The sequence below is a fragment of the Megascapheus bottae genome, unplaced genomic scaffold (genome assembly GCF_031878675.1).
Source record: "Megascapheus bottae isolate mThoBot1 unplaced genomic scaffold, mThoBot2.hap1 HAP1_SCAFFOLD_40, whole genome shotgun sequence".
Taxonomy (NCBI): domain Eukaryota; kingdom Metazoa; phylum Chordata; class Mammalia; order Rodentia; family Geomyidae; genus Megascapheus; species Megascapheus bottae.
In genome coordinates this window covers 4,055,838-4,080,764 of record NW_028327715.1, presented here as the reverse complement: position 1 = coordinate 4,080,764, position 24,927 = coordinate 4,055,838, and the positions used below count along the sequence as shown (strand labels likewise).

At 46.6% G+C, this 24,927-nt stretch overlaps 1 protein-coding gene across 1 annotated transcript; it reads right to left on the bottom strand.

Moving 5' to 3' along the window:
- Nucleotides 1-7,370: 7,370 nt before the first annotated feature.
- Nucleotides 7,371-19,465, bottom strand: LOC150039374 (ral guanine nucleotide dissociation stimulator-like). The gene is made up of 6 exons (XM_090327830.1): nucleotides 19,356-19,465; nucleotides 19,063-19,158; nucleotides 18,555-18,759; nucleotides 18,221-18,451; nucleotides 17,093-17,207; nucleotides 7,371-7,531 (listed from the first exon to the last, which is right to left on the bottom strand). The coding sequence occupies exons 1-6, from the start codon at nucleotides 19,463-19,465 to the stop codon at nucleotides 7,371-7,373; spliced, it is 918 nt and encodes a 305-aa protein (XP_090183956.1).
- Nucleotides 19,466-24,927: the final 5,462 nt, after the last annotated feature.

Genomic DNA, 24,927 nt, shown 5'->3' with positions numbered 1-24,927 from the left:
CCTGGGCCCAGGCACAATGTCATGTGCCAGTCGCGTTATGTTTCATCAGGAGTAATGCCAATGTTATACAATCCTTTGCTCCAATATAGACTTGGCCTAATGTCTCTACATTTTGGTCTATTTTAAATCTCTGCTAGGAGAGCCCAAGGTTCCTACTGATTATGACAAATGAGGGAGACTATTGGGCCTATGTTCCTTGGTGTGTGGCTTACTTCACTTAATAGGATTTTTTCTAAGTCTTTCCATTTCCTTACAAATGGGGTGATGTCGTTCTTTCTGACAGCAGCATAGAATTCCATTGTGTATAAATACCACATCTTGTTGAGCCACTCATCAACTGAGGGATATCTTTGCTACGGTAAATACTGCTGCAATGAACATCATTGTGCTATTGGATTTAGTATGCCCTTGTTTCTGGATGGTTGGGTAAATGCGAAGTAGTGGGATTGCTGGGTTATAGGGGAGCTCTATGTTTAGTCTTTTGAGGAACTGCCATACTGCTTTCCACTCCCCCCAACAGTGTAGTAGTGATCCCTCCTGGCCATATCCCCTCCAGCATCTGTTGTTATTAGTTTTCTTGATTCTGGCCATTCTAACTGGAGTGAGGTGGCATGTTAGAGATGTTTTGATTTGCATTTCTTTTATGATCAGAGAAGTCGAGCATTTCTTCCTGTGTCTCTAGGCCATTTTTGTTTCTTCTTCAGAGAAGACTCTCTTTAAGTCTTTGGCCTATCTAATTGTTACAACTGAGGGAAACCATGGAGCTTATTTTTCTTTGGGTCTGGCTTACTTCACTTAATATGATTTTTTTCCAAGTCTTTCCATTTCCTTACAGATGGGATGATGTCATTCCTTGCTCACACTTTATGAATGAATGAATGAAGGAAACACTTTCCCCTAATGAGCTACAATACATAGTACCATGAAAGAGAGGTGCATCAGAACATCCCTGTCATTCAGCTCACCTTTTTCTTAGAAACAGTTCATAAAGATTTCCATGTAGTTGAGGGTTGACCCTTCTGCAACAATATTGCTGGCCTCTGCAGACCAAATCAAGGTTATTCTGGATGTTCTGCCACTGACTTGATACAGGTAGCCATGTTAACAAAAGGGTATCACTCCAACATGACTCAAATTTCCTGTACCTGCCCATCTTGAATTCCCTTTGAGAGTTCAAGCCTATTTACTGAGACTGGACCCTGTGGAGTGTGAGATGGTATGGTATGTGAGTGGTGGTGGGTGGAAGACTAGCGTGGGAGGAGCAGGAAATTGGAGACCCTGGGGATGAGATTGTAGCATTTTCAGTTGCAAAGCTGTGCAGCCAAGATAGCTTTGTGAGCTCTGTGGGTGAGCTCTATTATCTGGTTCTTCCTGGAAAATCCCTGTAGTTACAGAGCTGGCAGAGCAGCTCTTCCACCATTATTAAAGAGGCCAGAATTAAATCTGTGTGTATGTGTGTGTATTTCTCACATTAGTCACTGGTGAATGCTAATGGTCTTTCAAGTCTCAAGCCTTCAGAGAGGGGGTACAAATGTGTTTCTTGGTGACCCTTAGCAGTGTGGTAAACTAAGTGGTGATGGGTCCTTTCTTCTCTCATGAGAATGTCCATCACTGGATGACTTGCACTTGTTGGAAGCATCATTTTAATGATGATATATAACGAATTTTTACTACTTTGGGATGTGTGTATGTGGCAATCTTGGGGCTTACTCAGGGTCAGAACAGTTTTCCTTAGTTTTTTTTTTCACCCAAAGGCTAGTGTCCTACCAACTAAGGCAGTCCTCTTCTCCTGGTTTTTTTCAAATACTTTTATTGTAATTAATAGAAGGGTTACATTATATTCACCAGATAGAAGGTACATTACTTCACAAATATTGATACCCTTTCTCATGGCATGGTTCTCCTGGGTTTTTAATTGGAGCTAAGATTCTCATGAACTCTTCTGTCCAGACTGACTTTGAATCCTGCTTCTCAGATCTCAGACTCCTGAGGAGGTAGAATTACAGGCATGAACCACCAGTGTGCCTGGATTAAGGCTTGTTATTAACCACATTAGAAATGAGCCCCTCAGCCCTCTTCTCCAGGTGAGAATGAGTTATGGAACAGAAAGCGTTCCGAGGCTGCAGGGAATTTTACCCTGGTTTGAGGTTGAGAGGTCACCAGAAAACAGGGCTATCAGAGGTAAAGGAAGGTAGATAACATTTCTCAGCAGAAATACAAATTTAGTTACACCACATTCTTGACTTCAGTGTATTTATGTATACTGGACATTTAGAGTTTCAGTTAAAAACATTGATTTGTTATCTCTCATGGAACAGGAGAATGGGGTTGTAAAGGCTAATGAAGCTAGAGGACAACTGAGCAGTAGGCCACCTACCTCATCTAGATGATTTATTGCATTGCAGTAAGGTAAACAAGTACCTGTAAGTAAGTACTGAAGCTCCCGGGATTTTTGCACCTGGCTCTACCTTCTGCTGGCTTGCAGCACAGTGTCCTCTCATTGCCCTCCCGTTAAGGGTTAGACTACACTGTGTCCTTGCAATTCCATGCTTGGAGAACCTGAGATCCTGATTAGATGCCACTGGTGACCAATACCTGTTCTGCAAGGGATGAAGTGATTCCTGGCTTCATTTTACTGTTTCTGGGTCTCCAATAAAGTGGAACAGCTGAGAAGCAGTCCACGGGACAGCTGACCTGAGGTGTTGCCAGCACCAAATGACAGCTTTCTAGAGAGGATAGTGGTAATGCTGCATCTGGAAAGTTCTCAGCTGAATTTCAGCTGAACAGATGCCAAAGGCCAGCCAGTTGCTGGATGTCCTCTGGGGAAAGGGTAGCCAGTAAAATTATGAAGACGAGACAGGGCATGAATGAGCACAAACAAGAGTAAGCCATTTCCACGACATCAGGGGGATGCCAGGAGAATAGAAAAAATGGTGTTGTGGGCAGAAGGCATGAAACAGAGTCTCATAGGCTTTCCTTATCCTTGGCTGGCTTCGAACTGCAGTCCTCATATCACAGCTTCCTGCTTAGCAAGGATTACAGGTGTGAGCCACTGGTGCCTGCCTTATGTTGTATTGTCTATTAAATGCTCTAAGTGGCTTTTCTCATGTCTTTATTTTTCCCAGTTCATGTATGTTTGGCTCTGTTTATCCCATATCCTCTAATAAAGTGTCATTGATATGTTGGTAAAGGGAGTAATAAAGACAGACGATAGGGTTCTTTTAAACCAAACTTTCAGGCACCCAAGGGTTCTCATATTTCCTTTGACATTTGATCAATTTATATTCATATTAGTTGGAGCTCAAATATTAGGTCACAGCTATACTTAAGAGTAGGTTTTCTATTTTCTCCATTTCTAAACATCCAGTTTATTACTATGCATAGACTGTTTTTCTCTATCTAATACAGAAGAGCTGCATAGCAGGTCAGGGACCTTTTAGAATGGACACACATGTATTTTGACTAAGATACTCTTTCCTGGAGCAAGCATGGATCTTCAAAATTGTTTGCACAGCTATGTTGTAAAATGGTAGTAAACAGAGCTTTTTTCATTGCATATCAGATTTGACCTGATGTATGTGTGTATGTGTGTGTGTGTGTGTGTGTGTGTGTGTGTGTCCCTTGTGTGGAAATAAAATTTACACATCCCTAATTCTTTTTTTAAAGCATCATTAATTCTTCATTCTAGCATTAGAACTCGTTGGGCATATGGCTTCCCAGCCCAGCTAGATGTGACCAGGTGACTACGTTTCCTCCAACAGAATGTCATCGACACGTTCACAACGTCTGCGACAAGTCCTTGGAAGGAAATTGCTTGCCTTCCCTTTCTTTTTTTTGCTTCCTTTTGGCTCCAGTTGGGATATCTGTTGGCCAGTTTGTCTCAGGGTAGATGAGGAGCATATTGCAGGGAATGAAAGGGCCACGAGAGGATTTTTTTTTGTCAGTCCTGAGGTTCAGCTCAGGGCATGAGCACTGTCCTTGGTCTTTCTCAAAGTCAAAGCTCTACCACTTGAGCGACAGCACCACTTCAGGCTTTTCTCTATGAATGTGGGACTGATGAATCAAACCTGGGTCTTTGTGCATGCTAGGAAAGCACTCTACCACTAGCCCAAATTCTGGTCTCAAGAAGATAGGATTTTTTTAAACCAATCTTCCAGGCACCCAAGGCTTCTCATATTTCCTTTGATATTTGATCAATTTATATTCATATTAGTTGGAGCTCAAATATTAAGTCACAGCTAGACTTAAGAGTAGGCTTTCTGTTTTCTCCATTTCTAAATATCCAGTTTATGCTTTTCTCTATCTAATGACAGAAGAGCTGCATAGCTGGGCAGGGACCTTGTAGAATGGACACAAATGTAGTTTGACTAAGATACACTTTCGTGGAGCATGCATGGATCTTCAAAATTGTTTGCAGAGCTATGTTGTAAAATGGTAGTAGAAAGAGCTATCTTTATTGCATATCAGATTTGACCTAATACAAGACCTGATGTGTGTGTGTGTGTGTGTGTGTGTGTGTGTGTGTGTGTGTGTGTGTGTGTATGTGTTTGTATAGGTGTGTGTGTCCCTTGTGTGCAAATAAAATTTAAAAATCTGTAATTCTTTTTTTCAAAGCATCAATAGTTCTTCATTCTAGCATTAGAACTAGTTGGGCACATGGCTTCCCAGCCCGTGCCAATATTTCAGCCTCTCCTGAAGCTAGATGTGACCAGGTGACTACGTTTCCTCCAACAGAATGTGATCAAAAGGTTCCCAACCTCTGCGACAAGTCCTTGGAAAGAAATTTCTTGCCTTCCCTTTCTTTTTTTTTTTACATCCTTTTGGCTGCAGTGGGATATCTCTTGGCCAGCTTTCTCAGGGTAGATGAGGAGGGTGGCCTCCATTTGGGTTCTTAATTGTCGTTCTTATTGGTGATCACCCTCGTAATCACGACCATCAGATCAGAGTTACAGGCAGCCAGATAGGAAGATGGCAAAGGCCTTATCTATCCTGCCTGTTCTCTCTTAAATCTTTTTCCAGAATTTGTCACTAAATATTCCCACTTCATTGATCAGAGTTTAGCTGTATCTAGTTATACAGTGACCCAGATAAAAGTAAGAATTGTTTTTAACTAAGGAAAAGAAAGAAGTGTTGAGTGGACTTCTACTTAGAAAACTGCTATCTAGATCAGCAGTGAAAAATAATGGCCTACAGACCAAATCTACCCACAACCTTGTTTTATTATTATTGTTGCAAATACATTGTTATTGGAGCAAAGCCATAAGCACTCATTATACATGTCATCTCCAGCTAACTCCAGGCTAGCAGAGTTGAACAAGTATTCCAGAGAGCAAAGGGTCCATGGGCCTAACCTGCTTACCATGTGCCTAGAGTGTCCTGGAATCACAAACCTCTCCATCTTAGCCTCGTGTGCTAAGATGTTAGGCAGAAGTCTCCATAGTAAGCTATGTATTAAAGAAGAGGTCTCATAAACCTACATACTCAGAATAGCTGCAAGCTACCATTCTCCCAAAGTCCACCTCCCAGGTAGCTAGCAATACAGTCATTATAATGCCTCAATTCAGCTGATTTTAACTTAACTGAGTAACTAGTGCCTCACTCCACACATGACCCTTGCATGGAGAGTCACTGCTTTTGCACCCTCTTACAGGAATGCTCTAATTGAGTTATTTGTGAACCAACACGGTTGCCATCCCTCCACATGTCTTCTTCATATCATTTCCCTATGGACAGGTGACTTCTTTCTGCCAATTACTGTCACTCTTTGCCTGTGGACATTTTTTTTGCCTATAGTAGCATGCTCGGCCTACGTAAGGGGCAATCTGGAAGTCCCTTAGGCATTCATGTCAGCCCTTAAACAATGAATATGAGCTATTACATAAAATATCCGAGCTTCCTTACTCCTCTAATGGATCAACTCTGAGATATGTCCCAGAATAATTCTCTTTCTCTCTGTCTCTGTCTCTCTGTCTCTGTCTATTTCTCTCTCTCTCTGTCTCTGTCTTTCTCTCTCTCTCTCTCTCTCTCTCTCTCTCTCTCTCTCTCTCTCTCTCTCTCTCTCTCTTCTTCATTTCCTTCCCATTAGTGATTCTTGGAAGGACCTACTTTTAGTCCAGTTCTTACATCTGAATCTATTTCTCCATGGATAAAACTGAAGGCAGGGATAGGAGTTTGGTCTAGTGGTAGAGTGCTTGCCTAAGCATGCATGAAGAACAGGGTTCGATTCCTCAGTACCACATACATAGAAAGAAGGTGGAAGTGGTGCTGTGAGTCAAGTGGTAGAGCTCTAGCCTTGAGAAAGCCCAAGGACAGTGCCCAGGCCTGCCCCCCCTGACAAGAGAAATGAAGGCAGTAGCTTGTCACATTTTGTATCAAGGAAAACTGATATGACTGATGATTTGCATCTGTTTCAGGGAAATTGGATAAGCCTTTGTTCAGAGTCCATCTGCCTGAGTTAAATACTGAGCAGGAGCTGGTGTTTTTCAGAACAAACCCCAAAGTAATAGATGGTAAATTGGTTAAACAGTCTGATGTGTATTTAAATTTTCTTATAAATATCTTCCATCCTGTCAGATGGAAGACTGTCTCTGTAACATAGAGATAAAAGAAAAAAAGCACAAGAACCAGAGCAGAGAAGAACAAGAACTTTAATTAAATGTGAACATTCAAATCTAACTTATCTTTCTAAAAAACCCCTCCAGTCCCATTAGTATTTTACTTTCTGGCATGTACACAAACATTCATTGTAAATAAATCATATACAGAGCAAGGGCCCATGCTTCCTGAAATTCCAATCTTCAGTGGTCTCCAATGTCTGTGGTACTGCTCTGTGAAATGGTGTTTGCATGACCTTGACGTGAATAATGGGCCAATGAGTCTGCATGCGTAGAATGAGTTCTGAGGCATTTTCCTCCACACCACAGCTCTGCAGTGTGTGGTTTCCATCCCTTGGTGAGTCTCAATCAAGCCTCATGGCAGAGGCTTGGATTTTGGTGTAGCCTAACAAAGATTAGAAAGGCCGAGGGTGGGGAATTGTCCTTTGGTGAATCTTTGAAGAACAGAACTACGATTTGGGGAGTGGAAGAGCCAAGTGCACAAGTGGTGGTGACCTGTAGTAGAGTCCAAAATGTCAGGTGATAGTGTGGTGGGTACAGTTGTCCTGTGATGGCACAGGGTGCCCGAGGCACTCAGGGAGTCCAAGGAGGGAAGGGGAGTTTGGCTAATGCAAGTAGCCTGGGCACAGCAGGGTGGTTTTGTAGGTGGAGTCTGGGTATCCTGGGCTAGAGTAAAAGAAGGTGCAGGGTGGCCAGGGCCACTCAAGTCATCATGGTCAGTAGGACCCAGGGAGGCATGCGCACATGGAGCTCTTCTTAAGCCTTGCTTCCCCTCCTCTTCCTGTGGAAGAGGCTGAAGCTGGATCTCTGCTTGGCAGGTGTCCTCCGGGGGAAGGTGTACTTCCGCAGCACCACATGGTAGACGTCCATAGTCTTCAAGGCATAGAAAACGTTGGCATCATCAGGAATCCTCAGCTCTGGTGGAAAAGGGACACAAACCTTAGCTGTCCAACCTGGGGCTGAGACCACTACCATTCCCATGCACTTAGAGATCAACTGTGGGTTAGGACCCCAAATGCCTCCAATCTCTGATTCCTGCATGGGATAGAACTGCTGAAAACTCCTTTCTCAGAGGACAACTTTGGACTTCAGGTCCTGCCAGGTCAGGGTGAAGGAGGCACAAGGTAATCCCGTTCTGACCTCACTGCTGCCTTATCAGCATCACAGACACAACAGGCTTTGCAATGTGCAAACCAGCTCTCCTAAGATTGTCCTACAAACATGGACCCTCAGGACCACAAAAAGCAAGGCCTAATTCAGGCTTCTTGCAGTGAGTTCCAGGGTCCTCTAAGACCATGTGCCCCAAATAGACTGTAAGTCCTGCCTTTGGCCTATAATTTCTCCCCAGTTTCCTCTGTCTTGCACTCTTTGTGAGAGGAAAACCCCCTGCTGTGAGAGGAAAACCCCATGCTGCCAGCATAGTGGGAATGGTCCCAGAGGTAGGAAGGAATTCAGAACACATCCTGCATGGAACTTGTAATCTGTCATCAATGCTGATCAACTCCACAAAGAACTGGACAGATTCTGCACCTCATTGCAAAGACAAGACAGCAACACCACTGTGGCTCATTACCATTTGTGTTCCAGGTATACATGAGTCTTTCATGAGTCTGACTCATCTTACCATCTGTGAGTCTGTTTCTGTCTCTTTTTTCTTGCCGGTCCGGGTCCTTGAACTCAGGGCCTGACCACTGTCCTTGGGCTTTCTCAAGGCTAGAGCTCTATCACTTAAGCCTCACCACCATTTCTGGCTTTTTTCTATGTATATATGGTACTGAGGAATCAAACCCGGGTCTTAGTGCATGCTAGGCAAGGACTCTACCACTAAGCCAAATTCCCAGCCTGTCCCTGTCTCTTTTGCTACTTCAGTCTCTGTCCCTATCCCTGTCTCTCTGTCTCTGTCTCATCTACCTAAACTTTTGGCTAGCTTTTCAACTTATATCTTTTATGAGTAAGTCAACTTTTGGCTCACTTATCTAACTCAGTGACTCGGTTCTCCCTCTGACCTGTTTGTTCAAGATAAGTGTTGTGCCACTGGCGTCTTTCCATTTCCTTACAAATGGGGTGATGTCGTTCTTTCTGACAGCAGCATAGAATTCCATTGTGTATAAATACCACATCTTGTTGAGCCACTCATCAACTGAGGGATATCTGGGTTGGTTCCATATCTTTGCTACGGTAAATACTGCTGCAATGAACATCATTGGGCTATTGGATTTAGTATGCCCTTGTTTCTGGATGGTTGGGTAAATGCGAAGTAGTGGGATTGCTGGGTTATGGGTTATTTAGTCTTTTGAGGAACTGCCATACTGCTTTCCACTCCCACCAACAGTGTAGTAGTGATCCCTCCTGGCCATATTCCCTCCAGCATCTGTTGTTATTAGTTTTCTTGATCCTGGCCATTCTAACTGGAGTGAGGTGGCACCTTAGAGATGTTTTGATTTGCATTTCTTTTATGATCAGAGATGTCGAGCATTTCTTCCTGTGTTTCTAGGCCATTTTTGTTTCTTCTTCAGAGAAGACTCTCTTTAAGTCTTTGGCCTATCTAATTGTTACAACTGAGGGAAACCATGGAGCTTATTTTTCTTTGGGTCTGGCTTACTTCACTTAATATGATTTTTTTCCAAGTCTTTCCATTTCCTTACAGATGGGATGATGTCATTCCTTGCTCACACTTTATGAATGAATGAAGGAAACACTTTCCCCTAATGAGCTACAATACATAGTACCATGAAAGAGAGGTGCATCAGAACATCCCTGTCATTCAGCTCACCTTTTTCTTAGAAACATTTCAGAAAGATTTCCATGTAGTTGAGGGTTGATCCTTCTGCAATAATTTTGCTGGCCTCTGCAGACCAAATCAAGGGTATTCTGAATGCTCTGCCACTGACTTGATACAGGTAGCCATGTTAACAAAAGGGTATCACTCCAACATGACTCAAATTTCCTGTACCTGCCCATCTTGAATTCCCTTTGAGAGTTCAAGCCTATTTACTGAGACTGGAACCTGTGGAGTGTGAGATGGTTTGGTGTGTGTGTGGTGGTGGGTGGAAGACTAGCGTGGGAGGAGCAGGAAATTGGAGACCCTGGGGATGAGATTGTAGCATTTTCAGTTGCAAAGCTGTGCAGCCAGGATAGCTTTGTGAGCTCTGTGGGTGAACTCTATTATCTGGTTCTTCCTGGAAAATCCCTGTAGTTACAGAGCTGGCAGAGCAGCTCTTCCACCACTATTAAAGAGGCCAGAATTAAATCTGTGTGTATGTGTGTGTGTTCCTCACATTAGTCACTGGTGAATGCTAATGGTCTTTCCAGTCTCAGGCCTTCAGAGAGGGGGTACAAATGTGTTTCTTGGTGACCCTTAGCAGTGTGGTAAACTAAGTGGTGGTGGGTCCTTTCTTGTCTCATGAGAATGTCCATCACTGGATGACTTGCAGTTGTTGGAAGCGTCGTTTTAATGATGATATATAAGGAATTATTACTATTTTGGGGTGTGTGTATGTGGGAATCTTGGGGCTTACTCAGGGTCAGAACAGTTTTCCTTAGTTTTTTTTTTTCAATCAAAGGCTAGGGTCCTAACAACTAAGGCAGTCCTCTTCTCCTGTTTTCATTTTTTTTCAAATATTTTTATTGTAATTAATAGAAGGGTTACATTATATTCACCAGATAGAAGGTACATTACTTCACAAATATTGATACCCTTTCTCATGGCATGGTTCTCCTGGGTTTTTAATTGGAGCTAAGAATCTCATGAACTTTTCTATCTAGACTGACTTTGAATCCTGCTTCTCAGATCTCAGACTCCTGAGGAGGTAGAATTCCAGGCATGAGCCACCAGTGTGCCTGGATTAAGACCTGTTATTATCCACATTAGAAATGAGCTCCTCAGCCCTCTTCTCCAGGTGAGAATGAGTTATGGAACAGGAAGCTTTCAGAGGCTGCAGGGAATTGCACCCTGGTTTGAAGTTGAGAGGTCACCAGAAAACAGGGCTATCAGAGGTAAAGGAAGGTGGATCACATTTCTCAGCAGAAATACAAATTTAGTTACACCACATTCTTGACTTCAGTGTATTTATATATACTGGACATTTAGAGTTTCAGTTAAAAACATTGATTTGTCATCTCTCATGGAACAGGAGAATGGGGTTGTAAAGGCTAATGAAGCTAGAGGACAACTGAGCAGTAGGCCACCTACCTCATCTAGAGGATTCATTGCATTGCAGTAAGGTAAACAAGTACCTGTAAGTAAGTACTGAAGCTCCCGGGATTTCTGCACCTGGCTCTGCCTTCTGCTGGCTTGCAGCACAGTGTCCTCTCTCTGCCCTCACGTTAAGGGTTAGACTACACTGGGTCCTTGCAATTCAATGCTTGGAGCATCTGAGATCCTGATCAGAGGCCACTGGTGACCAATACCTGTTCTGCAAAGGATGAAGTGATTCCTGGCTTCATTTTACTATTTGTGGTTCTCCAGTAAAGTGGAACGGCTGAGAAGCAGGGCACGGGACAGCTGACCTGAGATGTTGCCAGCACCAAATGACAGCTTTCTAGAGAGGATAGTGGTAATGCTGCATCTGGAAAGTTCTCAGCTGAATTTCAGCTGAACAGATGCCAAAGGCCAGCCAGTTTCTGGATGCCCTCTGGGGAAATGGCAGCCAGTCAAATTATAAAGCCGAGACAGGGCATGAATGAGCACAAACAAGAGTAAGCCATTTCCACAAAGTCAGGGAGATGCCAGGAGAATAGAAAAAATGGTGTTGGGGGCAGAAGGCATGGAACTGAGTCTCATAGGCTTTCCTTATCCTTGGCTGGCTTCGAACTGCAGTCCTCATATCACAGCTTCCTGCTTAGCAAGGATTACATGTGTGAGGCACTGGTGCCTGCCTTACATTGTATTGTCTATTAAATGCTCTAAGTGGCTTTTCTCATGTCTTCATTTTTCCCAGTTCATGCATGTTTGGCTCTGTTTATCCTATATCCTCTACGAAGGTGTCATTGACATGTTGGTCAAAGGGAATAATAAAGACAGATGAGAGGATTTTTTTAAACCAAACTTTCAGGCACCCAAGGGTTCTCATATTTCCTTTGACATTTGATCAATTTATATTCATATTAGTTGGAGCTCAAATATTAGGTCACAGCTACACTTCAGAGTAGGTTTTCTATTTTCTCCATTTCTAAACATCCAGTTTATTACTATCCATAGGCTCTGGTTTTCTCTATCTAATGACAGAAAAGCTGCATAGCAGGGGCAGGGACCTTTTAGAATGGACACACACGTAGTTTGACTAAGACACTCTTTCGTGGAGCAAGCATGGATCTTTAAAATTGTTTGCACAGCTATGTTGTAAAATGGTAGTAGACAGAGCTGTCTTCATTGCATATCAGATTTGACCTGATGTGTGTGTGTGTGTGTGTGTGTGTGTGTGTGTGTGTGTGTGTGTCCCTTGTGTGGAAATAAAATTTAAACATCCCTAATTCTTTTTTTTAAAGCGTCATTAATTCTTCATTCTAGCATTAGAACTAGGTGGGCACCTGGCTTCCCAGCCCGTGCCAATATTTCAGCCTCTCCTGAAGGTAGATGTGACCAGGTGACTACGTTTCTTCCAACAGAATGTCATCGAAACGTTCACAACCTCTGCGACAAGTCCTTGGAAGGAAATTGCTTGCCTTCCCTTTCTTTTTTTTGTTTCCTTTTGCTCCAGTTGGGATGTCTGTTGGCCAGCTTGTCTCAGGGTCGATGAGGAGCATATTGCAGGGAATGAAAGGGCCACGAGAGGGGTGGCCTCCCTTGGGGTTCTTAATTACCGTTCCTATTGGTGATCACCCTCGTCATCACGACCATCAGATCAGAGTTACAGGCAGCCAGATAGGAAGATGGCAAAGGCCTTATCTATCCTGCCTGTTCTCTCTTAAATCTTTTTCCAGAATTTGTCACTAAATATTCCCACTTCATTGATCAGAGTTTAGCTGTATCTAGTTATACAGTGACCCAGATAAAAGTAAGAATTGTTTTTAACTAAGGAAAAGAAAGAAGTGTTGAGTGGACTTCTACTTAGAAAACTGCTATCTAGATCAGCAGTGAAAAACAATGGCCTACAGACCAAATCTACCCACAACCTTGTTTTATTATTATTGTTGCAAATACATTGTTATTGGAGCAAAGCCATAAGCACTCATTATACATGTCATCTCCAGCTAACTCCAGGCTAGCAGAGTTGAACAAGTATTCCAGAGAGCAAACGGACCCTGGGACTAACCTGCTTACCATGTGCCTAGAGTGTCCTGGAATCACAAACCTCTCCATCTTAGCCTCGTGTGCTAAGATGATAGGCAGAAGTCTCCACAGTCAGGTATGTATTAAAGAAGAGGTCTCATAAACCTACATACTCAGAATAGCTGCAAGCTACCATTCTCCCAAAGTCCACCTCCCAGGTAGCTAGCAATACAGTCATTATAATGCCTCAATTCAGCTGATTTTAACTTAACTGAGTAACTAGTGCCTCACTCCACACATGACCCTTGCATGGAGAGTCACTGCTTTTGCACCCTCTTACAGGAATGCTCTAATTGAGTTATTTGTGAACCAACATGGTTGCCATCCCTCCACATGTCTTCATCATGTCATTTCCCTATGCACAGGTGGCTTCTTTCTGCAAATTACTGTCACTCTTTGCCTGTGGACATTTTTTTTTACGTATAGTAGCATACTCAGCCTATGTAAGGGGCAATCTGAAAGTCCCTTAGGCATTAAAGCTCCATGACAGCCCTTAAACAATAATGAATATGAGCTAGTGCATAAAATATCCCAGCTTCCTTACTCCTCTAATGGGTCAACTCTGAGATATGTCCCAGAATAATTCTTTGTCTCTCTTTCTCTGTCTGTCTGTCTCTGTCTCTGTGTCTCTGTGTCTGTCTGTCTCTCTCTCTCTGTCTCTCTCTCTCTGTCTCTCTCTCTCTGTCTCTCTGACTTTCTCTCTCTCTCTCTCTCTCTCTCTCTCTCTCTCTCTCTCTCTCTCTCTCTCTCTCTCTCTCTCTCTTTCTTCATTTCCTTCCCATTAGTGATTCTTGGAAGGACTGAATCTATTTCTCCATGGATAAAACTGAAGGCAGGGATAGGAGTTTGGTCTAGTGGTAGAATGCTTGCCTAAGCATGCACGAAGAACAGGGTTCGATTCCTCAGTACCACATACATAGAAAGAAGGTGGAAGTGGTGCTGTGAGTCAAGTGGTAGAGCTCTAGCCTTGAGAAAGCCCAAGGACAGTGCCCAGGCCTGCCCCCCCGACAAGAGAAATGAAGGCAGTAGCTTGTCACATTTTGTATCAAGGAAAACTAATATGACTGATGATTTGCATCTGTTTCAGGGAAATTGGATAAGCCTTTGTTCAGAGTCCATCTGCCTGAGTTAAATACTGAGCAGGAGCTGGTGTTTTTCAGAACAAACCCCAAAGTAATAGATGGTAAATTGGTTAAACAGTCTGATGTGTATTTAAATTTTCTTATAAATATCTTCCATCCTGTCAGATGGAAGACTGTCTCTGTAACATAGAGATAAAAGAAAAAAAGCACAAGAACCAGAGCAGAGAACAAGAACTGTAATTAAATGTGAACATTCAAATCTAAGTTAACTTTCTAAAAAACCCCTCCAGTCCCATTAGTATTTTTATTTTCTGGCATGTACACAAATATTCATTGTAAATAAATCATATACAGAGCAAGGGTCCGTGCTTCTTGAAATTCCAATCTTCAGTGGTCTCCAATGTCTGTGGTACTGCTCTGTGAAATGGTGTTTGCATGACCTTGACGTGAATAATGGGCCAATGAGTCTGCATGTGTATGTAAGAATGAGTTCTGAGGCATTTTCCTCCACACCACAGCTCTGCAGTGTGTGGTTTCCATCACTTGATGAGTCTCAATCAAGCCTCATGGCAGAGGCTTGGATTTTGGTGTACCCTAACAAAGATTAGAAAGGCTGAGGGTCGCGAATTGTCCTTTGGTGAATCTTTGAAGAACAGAACTATGATTTGGGGAGTGGAAGAGCCAAGTGCACAAGTGGTGATGACCTGTAAATAGAGTCCAAAATGTCAGGTGATAGTGTGGTGGGTACAGTTGTCCTGTGATGGCACAGGGTGCCCGAGGCACTCAGGGAGTCCAAGGAGGGAAGGGGGAGTTTGGCTAATGCAAGTAGCCTGGGCACAGCAGGGTGGTTTTGTAGGTGGAGTCTGGGTATCCTGGGCTGGAGTAAAAGAAGGTGCAGGGTGGCCAGGGCCACTCAAGTCATCATGGTCAGTAGGATCCAGGGAGACATGCGCACGTGGAGCTCTCCTTAAGCCTTGCTTCCCCTCCTCTTCCTGTGGAAGAGGCTGAAGCTGGATCTCTGCTTGGCAGGTGTCCTCTGAGGGAAGGTGTACTTCCGCAGCACCACATGGTAGACGTCCATAGTCTTCAAGGCACAGAAAACGTTGGCATCATCAGGAATCCTCAGCTCTGGTGGAAGAGGGACACAAACCTTAGCTGTCCAACCTGGGGCTGAGACCACTGCCATTCCCATGCACTTAGAGATCAACTGTGGGTTAGGACCCCAAATGCCTCCAATCTCTGATTCCTGCATGGGAAAGAACTGCTGAAAACTCCTTTCTCAGAGGACAACTTTGGACTTCAGGTCCTGCCAGGTCAGGGTGAAGGAGGCACAAGCCAATCCCTTTCTGACCTCGCTGCTGCCTTATCAGCATCACAGACACAACAGGCTTTGCAGTGTGCAAACGAGCTCTCCTAAGATTGTCCTACAAACATGGACCCTCAGGACCACAAAAAGCAAGGCCTAATTCAGGCTTCTTGCAGTGAGTTCCAGGGTCCTCTAAGACCATGTGCCCCAAGTAGACTGTAAGTCCTGCCTTTGGCCTTCAATTTCTCCCCAATCTCCTGTATCCTGCACTCTTTGTGAGAGGAAAACCCTATGCTGTGAGAGGGAAAACCCCATGCTGCCAGCATAGTGGGAATGGTCCCAGAGGTAGGAAGGAATTCAGAACACATCCTGCATGGAACTTGTAATCTGTAATCAGTGCTGGTCAACCTCACAAAGAACTGGACAGATTCTGCACCTCATTGCAAAGACAAGACAGCAACACCACTGTGGCTCATTATCATTTGAGTTCCATGAGTCTTTCATGAGTCTGACTCATCTTACCATCTGTGAGTCTGTCTCTGTCTCTTTTTTTCTTGCCGGTCCGGGCCCTTGAACTCAGGGCCTGACCACTGTCCTTGGGCTTTCTCAAGGCTAGAGCTGTATCACTTGAGCCTCAGCACCATTTCTGGCTTTTTTCTATGTATATGTGGTACTGAGGAATCAAACCCAGGTCTTAGTGCATGCTAGACAAGGACTCCACCACTAAGCCAAATTCCCAGCCTGTCCCTGTCTCTTTGGCTACTTCAGTCTCTGTCCCTATCCCTGTCTCTCTGTCTGTCTCATCTACCTAAACTTTTGTCTACCTTTTCAACTTATATCTTTTATGAGTAAGTCAACTTTTGGCTCACTTATTTAACTCAGTGACTCGGTTCTCCCCCTGACCTGTTTGTTCAAGATAAGTGTTGTGCCACTGGCGCCATATGATTTTTCCTGCTTTTACTGTGGTTGATAGAAGAAAGAGAATCAGAGACTTCTAACCCAGGCTGACCTCCAACCTAGAGCCTCAGGTGAGCCTCCTAATGAACTGGGTTTGTAGGCTGAGTCCTAGGCACCTGGCTTCTAACTCATTTGGAAGAAAAACACATAGGTAGAGAATATTGGGAAGTTGCCCATGAGTTCTCAATAGCTCTTTCAGGGCTTGCATTAGTCCATGATATAGGGTGAGTAATGTTTGGAGGCACAGTTTTAATGGTGTGGGAACAATGCAAGGGTCTCAGGAATTCTCGGCACACACGTTACAACTGAGTGACAATCAAGTGTCAGGTATTTTCTGAAGCCATGTGTTTACATTGGAGAATGACAAAGTCCGTTCTGGTGAGCAAGCCAGCCATTCTGTCCTATGAGCTGTATTGTCTCCAGTCCTCACGGATGGTCTCTGCACTGGCTACTTCCTCCTCAGACAGGGCAAGAACAAGCATGTCCATGAGGGCAATAGCTCTGCAGCAACCAGGGCTGGCTTGGGCCTGGTGTCTAAGGCTGCCCTTATGCTGCCATACCGTGATGGAGGGGTTGGTGGGTGAGGACACTCTCTCCTGCCAAACTTCTTCTTTTTTTTGCTAGACCTAGGGGCTGAAGTCAGGGCCTGAGTACTGCCTTGGGGCTTTCTGAAGGCTAGAGTTCTAACAGCACCACTTCTGGCTTTTTTTCTTTTTTTTTTTTGTTTTGCCTATGCATATATTTCCAAGGAATCGAACTCTGGTGTTCTTGCATTCTAGACGGCTCTCTACCACCGGTCCAAACTCCTGGGCCCCTGCCAACTTACTTATTTGCCTGTCCTAGCTATTGTTTTAGGACTCACTTTGATCCTGTGTGATGATCTGCACCAGCTCTAAGTCTTCTGGCTTGTATCCACGCACCTGGAATTTCTTCATAGCTTTCACGATGACATCTCGGGTCTTCTCCTGGTTGGTCACCTGGGTTGGATCAGGAAACAGGCCTTGAGGACTGGGTCCCAGGGGTCCCTCCCTGAAGTCAGTATCCAGGACTTCGGTGGTACCATCTCAGTGTTAAACATGAGAAATGCCATGGGGTGTCATGGGTGTGTTTTAACCCTTCCTTCCTGAAGAGGAGTCCATGCATTGAAGTTGGTTATTTAGTATTCTTAGTAGAGTTTACCAGCTCTTCCTGGATCTGCTTTCAAATTTTGGGCCCCTGAGATTTAGTGGAATACACAATAAACTCCAGAAACCCCAGGCAAGGGAGGAGCCAGCCATGTGCCCAGTGCCTGCTCCTAGCCAGGTCTGGGGTGAGTTGGAGGATGCAGTGATGAACGACACCCCGTGGAGCCTTGATCAACTCCCCTAACACTGAGAGTCCAGGAGAGAGGAAGTCGTTGCCTCCCCAGATGACTGCTCATGACACCCATTCTCCTTCCTGTTGGTGAGAGGACTGAACCAGATGCAGACACCAGACCCAGCATGAGGAAGGAGGGGCTCTGAATGTCATCTGCCCAGTTGAGTAGCTAGAAGAGCAGACATCTCTCTCTCCTGTGAGGAGTTTACTTGTGAGCAGATCTTTTAGCTCCATCATCTGCAGCACCCTGCCTTAGACATTCCTCATCCTCCCAGAACATAGGATCCCTATGTCTCGCTATCCTCCAACCCAGATGTGATTGTCAGAAGAGCCTACTAAGTAATGTGCGAGGATTGTCTGTGAGACAGTAAACAGTCTCAACTGGCAATCGTGTTCATTCACTACTAATCTTGTGATCAAACACCAGCCTTTAGGTTGTTTCCTGGGGAAAGTGAAGTATCTAAACTATGCCCTCCAGAGCCTAGGATTTCCCCAATCTTTGTCCGCATGCTTCCTCTCGGGACTCCTCACTGACCCTGCCTGAGGATCTATTCTTGCCTGGAGACTGGGCATAATTTTCCCTCCCTCTTTTTTAGGTCAGAAGAGCAGAAGGAAATGCAGCCGCCCAACTCACCTCAATGCTTCTGCATAGACGTCTGTTTTCCACAGGCAGCACCACCCTGATGACACACGAGTCTCCCAGCCTGAGATGGGGAAGCACGGATGAGCTGTCACTACTCTGCCCTGAGGTGCCGCTGTGAGTGTTGGCTGAATTGGTGTCCATTGTGCTGGTGTCTGTGGGTGAGGATTGGCTGGCAGAGGCCAAGCTGGTCATCCCAGTGGACCGGGAGGAGGATCCCTGGACCTGTGGATGACAGCAACATCAGGAGAAGTCCAGGTTTCCAACCAGGTCTAGGGCTTTCCTCTCAGGCAGTGGAAAGAGGACTATGGGCAAGACAGGAAGTCACCTTTTTCGGGTCTCCTGAGGATGTTTGTGAGATGCTCGTGATGAGCTCTGGGTAGGAGCTGGAGGAGGGAGCTGACTGCACATTGCTGTCTGACTGCACTGCAGTGGTGTTTGTGCTGCTCATCTCAGGGCCAGCCTTGTCCTGCTCCATCCACTTCAACTGGGAGCTGCCACTGGTACTAGGTGCAGCACTCTGGGTCTGGTGGCTTTAGAGAGGGGTCAGCTTACTGAAGGAACTTCTCTCAGGACACACACAAGACCCTAGACCTCAAACACTGGGGACCCGAATCTCCACTCCATGATCTGGGTCAGTTAACATTTTCCCATTCCCTTATGTGATGGATGAATCACAGAGACAGAACTCAGTGTAAGCAGAGGGGCAGACACCCCAGAGAACTGAGTGCCAGACCTGACTTCTCAATGGAAATGTCTCATCCACAGCCTGTCTCATTCCCACACCCATCCCATCATCTTCCCTGGTTCTTGCCCATCAGTGGCCAGGTCCTTACTGCTTCCAGGCCTTCCAGATGCTGAAGCGCTTCTTGGTCGGAGGGCTTGCAGTGTCATTCTGTCCCGGAGGCTCCAGTGCACATGACAGGTCATAGCTAGGCAAGGGGTGTGAGGTGAGCTGACCAAATTGAAGCTTGGGACCTCCCAGATTCTGCTTCAATTCTGAGCCTGCCACCCACCTGGTCACTGCCCCTACAGAGTGTAAGTCCTCAAGTCCAGACATGTGACACTCAGGATGGCACCACATCCCAGTGACAGGCGACTCTCCCTGTCCTAGTGCCTCCCAGCTCACCTGGCCTCCTCGCTGAGCCGCTCCAGGTCTCTGAACCATCCTAGAAACTTCTCGTCTGGGGTGATGTATTCATAGCTGCAGCTTGCCTGTAGCTGCTTCAGTTGCTCCATGATTGCATATTCCTGGCTAGGGAGAGCATGAGGTGAGTGGAGGGCTGTGCTGTGATGCCCAGGGGAAGAGCATTCACCAGGCTTTGCTCTGGGAAGCCTCAGTGCATCAGGGTGCTGTGGCTCTCACAACTGTGTCCACACTCATTCACAGGAAGCTCTCCTCTCCCACTTCACATCCCCACCCTGTCGTCAGGAAAGATCTGCACTCTGAACCAAATTTCCCTACCGGTCATGGTGACTGAAGCTGACTCTGCTGCTGGTCCCCATCCAGCCAGGAGGGCACCTGAAACTCACCTTTCTCAATTTCTCTACATGGATGACTCCCTCCTAGAAGGCAGAGAACAATGTGAGGAGAACCCCACCCTTCCTCCCTTCAGTCCTCCCTGTCAGGGGCTGGTCCTCTTCCATGGGACAGAGGGCATCTACATGTGCCTGTGAACCAAGTCCTAGATGGGACCTGGACACATCTCCAAAGAGGTTCTGGGATCATCTTGTCCAAACCTTTTGAGGACATAGGGTGACTGAGGGCTCAGCTGAGCCGGACTCACTGGTGCTTGCTTGGCCTGTCCTTTGTTTTCCATTGATCCCAACTGCCCACTGTGCCCAGAGGAACTTGAGTCCCAGTTGTGCTATGTGCCCTAGCTCCCTATCCCAGCAGCTCTGGATATCCCTTCTTAAGATGGATGCAGTGTTATCTTAAGAAACTCTTCACTGTGCCATAACTCAGCACACAGCAGGAGACTTTCTGTCCCAACCCCAGCAGCTCAGTGATGCCCAGACTACTCACATCCAGGAAGTCCCTAAAGGCCGTGTCGATCATTCGGAAGTCTCCCAGGAAAGTTTTCAGGTAGGGCACGGTGCCCTTGATGTGAACCTGTGGAATTGGATGGGTTGATGTGCCATGGCCTAGGACCCCATTGCAGGCCTCCCCAGACAGCCTCCATCTTCACAGGGCCTTTCTTATCAGAGTCACCTGTTCTGCCTAATCTGTTAGAGCCCCTTCTCTGCACTTGGGATAATAAACAGTATAAGGGTGGCATTGACACCTCCCCAAGTTAAGGAGCCTCTGAAGGCCACCTGCCACACAGGCTTTGCCATGCTCTGGCTTCTCCTCCTCCTTTGTCTCTGGCAGCCACTCAGGACAAGGGATTATAAGAATCAAATCCCATGTGTATGGAGTTATTTCAGGCAGGGGAACAAGAGGTAAGATGAGCAAGCAGACCTCTCTTCTCTTCTCTTACAGGCACTCTTGGTGCTTTCAGGACACAGTCACTCACCATGTCCTCAGCCTGCCTCTGGCCTCTCTTGGCCTTCTTCTCCTTGGGGGCAAAGTCACCAGGCTCCTGTCACAATGGAGAGCAGAACTCCTGAGACATGTGTCCACTCAACCTTTGTCCCTGACGTGAGCATGGATGGTGCCAAAGCTAGTGCCACCTGCTGCTTTGTTCTGGTTAATTCTCTGCCTCAGCAGATCTGAGGGATGCCATGCACTGAACTGGCCTCTCTCTGCCTGCTTCCTCATCTGCAAACTCTGCAAATAAATGACGTTCCTCTGAGCGCTATGGGATCCACTGGTTTCTCCCAATGTTGGTGCTGCCCTGAGTCTCTGTGCCTATGCCTTCTCTGGACTCCTGGAAATTTCTTTCTCCTCATTGTCTCATCAATCATCCAAATTCCTCAGTCTTCATAGGTGACAGGAGGGGACCGAGGAATAGGAAGGGATGGTGGCCTGTCCACTTCACTGTAGGCAATCATAGAAGAGACACTCTAACTCTGTGAGCAGGGTGCAGTCAGTGAGTGCTCCCATAATTGTCATGGGCCGGAGGGTAGAATAGTCCAGGAGGGAGAGGGTTATGGACTTTCAGCTAACTTGCTAACAAAAAAAATTCTGGATTTCCTCACCTAGGGGAGGGGCTCTGAATCATGAGAAAGCTTCTGTCCCACAAAGCTCTTCCCTATGTGTCTGTGTCCTGGCAGAAATCTTTCTCTATGCATCTGGGTGGGGAGTTCCCCAGATATACTGTAGTGGACAAGCGGGTCAAGGCATTGAGGAGTCCAGTCTGTAGCCCTTCCCACTGAGGCTTCTGGAGTTGTGTGTGAAGGAGCTCAGTATGTTTGAATGTAGAGGTAGATACATCTTTTCCTTTCTTGATTTGTGTGGGTGTCTCTATCGGAGCGACTAGTTCACTTGGGGGGTTTCATGGTTGAGTCTCAAGGTTAGGGCTCGCAGTCATGTACAGCTGAGATTTCAGGGCTGATTGAGCAGTGCCTGGCCTCCCTTGTCAAGAAAACCCCCAGCCACAGTCAGTTCTCCTGTCTAGTCCTTCTCTGTGTTTGTATGGCGGTGAGCAGCATCTGCTCTAGGGAGAACAGAGAGACCCAGTTCCTTCAGGTAGACATCCTGACTCTGAATGTTAAGATCCAAACCAAGTGTGTGCTATGTCTGGTTGGCTCTAAGGACAGCTCTGAAATATCCCATGGCAGAGCAACACACTCCGGAGCAGTGCAGCTGACTTACATACCAGGTACTCAGGAGCCTGAGATCGGGGGATCCCAGTTCAATCCACAGTCACTGAGTCTGTGAATTACAATCAACTCCAAACGTGGAGTGGGCTTGGTACTGAAAATGAATACCACTGAGTATTAAAAACGGTGGACAACAGCCATGCCCTGAGTTCAAGATCCAGAATGGAGAGAAAAAAAAATGGGAAAGCATTTCTTTTTGGAACTGGATCCCACTTTTGCCTTCTTAGCCCTGTTCTTTCTGACCCCTTTCTACCTGAAAGAGTAGCACTTTGGTCCGGAAGTAAGAGCATGAAGGAGAAACGATCTCTGAGAGTTTCTCATAAATCTGCATGCTGTCTCTGTAGAAGGGACAGAGAGAAGTGACAAATGGGAAAGTGAGAGAGAAGGGAGACAGGCTTGGTTTTCTTTTAGAGCCAGGCCTGCAAGTTGCCTGAACAGGAGGTTTTCAAATGATTGTATGAAGTTCCCAAGGACCCAGGAGCTGGAAGCAATTTCTTCTTCATGTCCCAGTGGAGTCCAGCCCAGTTGTATTAGACAACTGTGCTTGGATTTCCTTTGGACAGAAATGTAGAATTACCACAGAAATGCTGGACAGCTCCTCTGGGTCTCTGTCCAGCTTCAGTGAGACATTGCACTGAACATTTGCCGGTGCATGAACAGGCATAATGCAGGCACTGTCCCTGTTTTCCTGGCTAGCAGCCCAGGTCATACAGGCTTGGCTCTGGGGCTGGTGGTGAAGCTGGCTAGTCCCTGTGTGTGCACAGCTTCTGTGGAGAGAAGGACCCACCTGGAGACCTCTTGCCATGTGCTGTCCAGGCGCTGGATGGCGCTGCTGTGCAGAGCAGAGAGGATGGCATGGAGGGAGGAGAAGTTCCTGAGGACTCTGCATTCCTGCATGGGAAGGGTGTGTGAGCCTTGCATGCTACTGCTGCCACCTGATGCCTTGCTGGCTGGGCTAAGCCAGGGTCAGTACAAGGATTCTGGGGAGCTGCTTACAGGGCTTCAGAGGGGAGAGAGGGCTGACCAGGCCTGGGTGAAGTTGCCCCTGAGTCCTGAGTGTGAGGAAGGAGTGAGCACCATTGCATGTGTGGTATGTGGGAGTCCAGACAAGATGGCCTTGGGCAGGAGGCCCTGAAGTCCACACAGGGCTCTGAGCACATTGGAACACCTCAGAATATAAGACCCTGAAGGGAGAGTCTCTAGGCAGCAGTTGTGTCTTACCATGGCCACCGAGATCCAATGCTCTAGCACCCTAGCCCTGGAGCAGGGCTGCATGCTGTGGTCCCCTACGCAGGTGGTGAGCACGCAGGAGGACACCTGGTCAAACTGTGTGAAGGTGGCCCGGATGGTGGGGGCCAAGTTCTCCATGTCATGTCTGTCCTTCTGGGAAATGGCAGAATGCAGGCAGTGGTGGGGCACCACCTTCAGGAACAGCTCCTGCCAAAGGAAGGAGTGTCTCATTGCCTGGCACACAGCACAGTGCCCAGCCCCAGATAGGGTCCCGTAGTTGGGCTGAGAACTCTGGCTGTGTAGGGGTCTCTGAGGCTTAGGCATGGGTTTGTAGGGATGTCATGCCGTTTCGCAACCCTGGAGTGTCCCTACCTCATGTCAGGGTCTGCTGTGCAATGTGACTCTTCCTCCTTGGCCTAGGCCGAATTTCTGCCCTCCCCAAGTCCCCCCATTTCTGTCCTTTGGTTCATATCCACAGATGCTGCTTCTGTAGCACTTTCTGTTTTCTGCACTAGGCTCTGGCACACACACCAGAATCCTCATAATTGCTTGAGCTCATGTGGTCCCTGCCAAGTGCCGAGGAGCTGCGATTCTGGCTGCACCTCTCCACGCATAGCTCCTGGGACACAGAGGTGTCATATACACTTTAGTGTCTGCATTTAAAGAGTGTTGCTAGGAAGCTTGAGCCAAGGTGAAGCTCAGGCTGGATGAAAGCTTGGGCTCTAGGGGAAGGAGAAGGATGAGAAGGCAGCCATGCAGAGAAGGAAGCCCGGTCCACCCCGTGCTGCCCAGGGCCTCACCGAGTCCATCCTGGTGAGCTGCTCAGCCACCAACAGGGGAGGGAAATCTAAGACCTCATTCTTCTCCTTGTTCAGTCCCTCCCCTGTGCTCCCTGAAGAAGGACAGGAAGATCCTGTGAGGAAAGCATGCCGGGTCCTATTTCGATTCTCCATAAATTAAGGGATCCCACCCAAGCTGTGGACCAGGGGCCAGGTTGGTGGTTCCCAGGATATGGATTCCAGGGTCCCCTGGGAGTCTACCATGAGGCCAAGTTTCAAACTGGCTCCCAGTCAGCAGAGCAAAGGAGGCTGGTACTGCAGGTGACAGCCTCAGAGTCCCGGGAAGACATGGCTGCCACCCACACCTGATGCTGCTGCTCCCATCTCGTGGTACAGTAGAGTCAAGGCTGACTTTGGGTGTTGGTCTAACCCTGGTAATGTTCCTGCAATTAGGCTGCACACCAGAGCTTGGAGCTCAATGCTGCCCTCTTAGACAAACACTGGGCTAATGCTAGACCTGCAGGAGAAGACAAGGCCCTCTCCATGGAGGATTTGTCCTGAGTCTTTGAGAAGAGAATAAAGACCCTCTTCCCTTTGACTTCCCAACCTGGATCCCTCTACCCATCCTCATTTTCAACTTCTCTGCACAGTCTCTATGTTCCAGCGTGTTTCTTCTTCCTGGCACAAGGCCTATATTAGAGCCTTCTCCACCCTCTGATGGCCCACATTCATCCCGCCTCTTTCCTCTGCCTTCCCACCCAGTTTCCACACCATCAGGCTGTGTCTGGCTGGGCTCTTGGGCCTCCATCTGATCCAGGAGCCGTTGTGCACGGCTCTCCACGTGTGTTCCAGTCATGTGCCTCTTCAGGTGAGCCAGCAACTGCTTGAGGCAGGCAACGTGTGCAGGCTGGCAGAAGTCCTCCCTGT

Coding starts and splice junctions, on each gene's coding strand:
- LOC150039374 (XM_090327830.1), bottom strand. CDS start 19,465: ATGGAGCAACTGAAGCAGCTACAGGCAAGCTGCAGCTATGAATACATC. Junction 19,159..19,355: donor CGGCTCAGCGAGGAGGCCAG/GTGAGCTGGGAG, acceptor CCCCTTGCCTAG/CTATGACCTGTCATGTGCAC. Junction 17,208..18,220: donor GTCTATGCAGAAGCATTGAG/GTGAGTTGGGCG, acceptor GATCCAACCCAG/GTGACCAACCAGGAGAAGAC.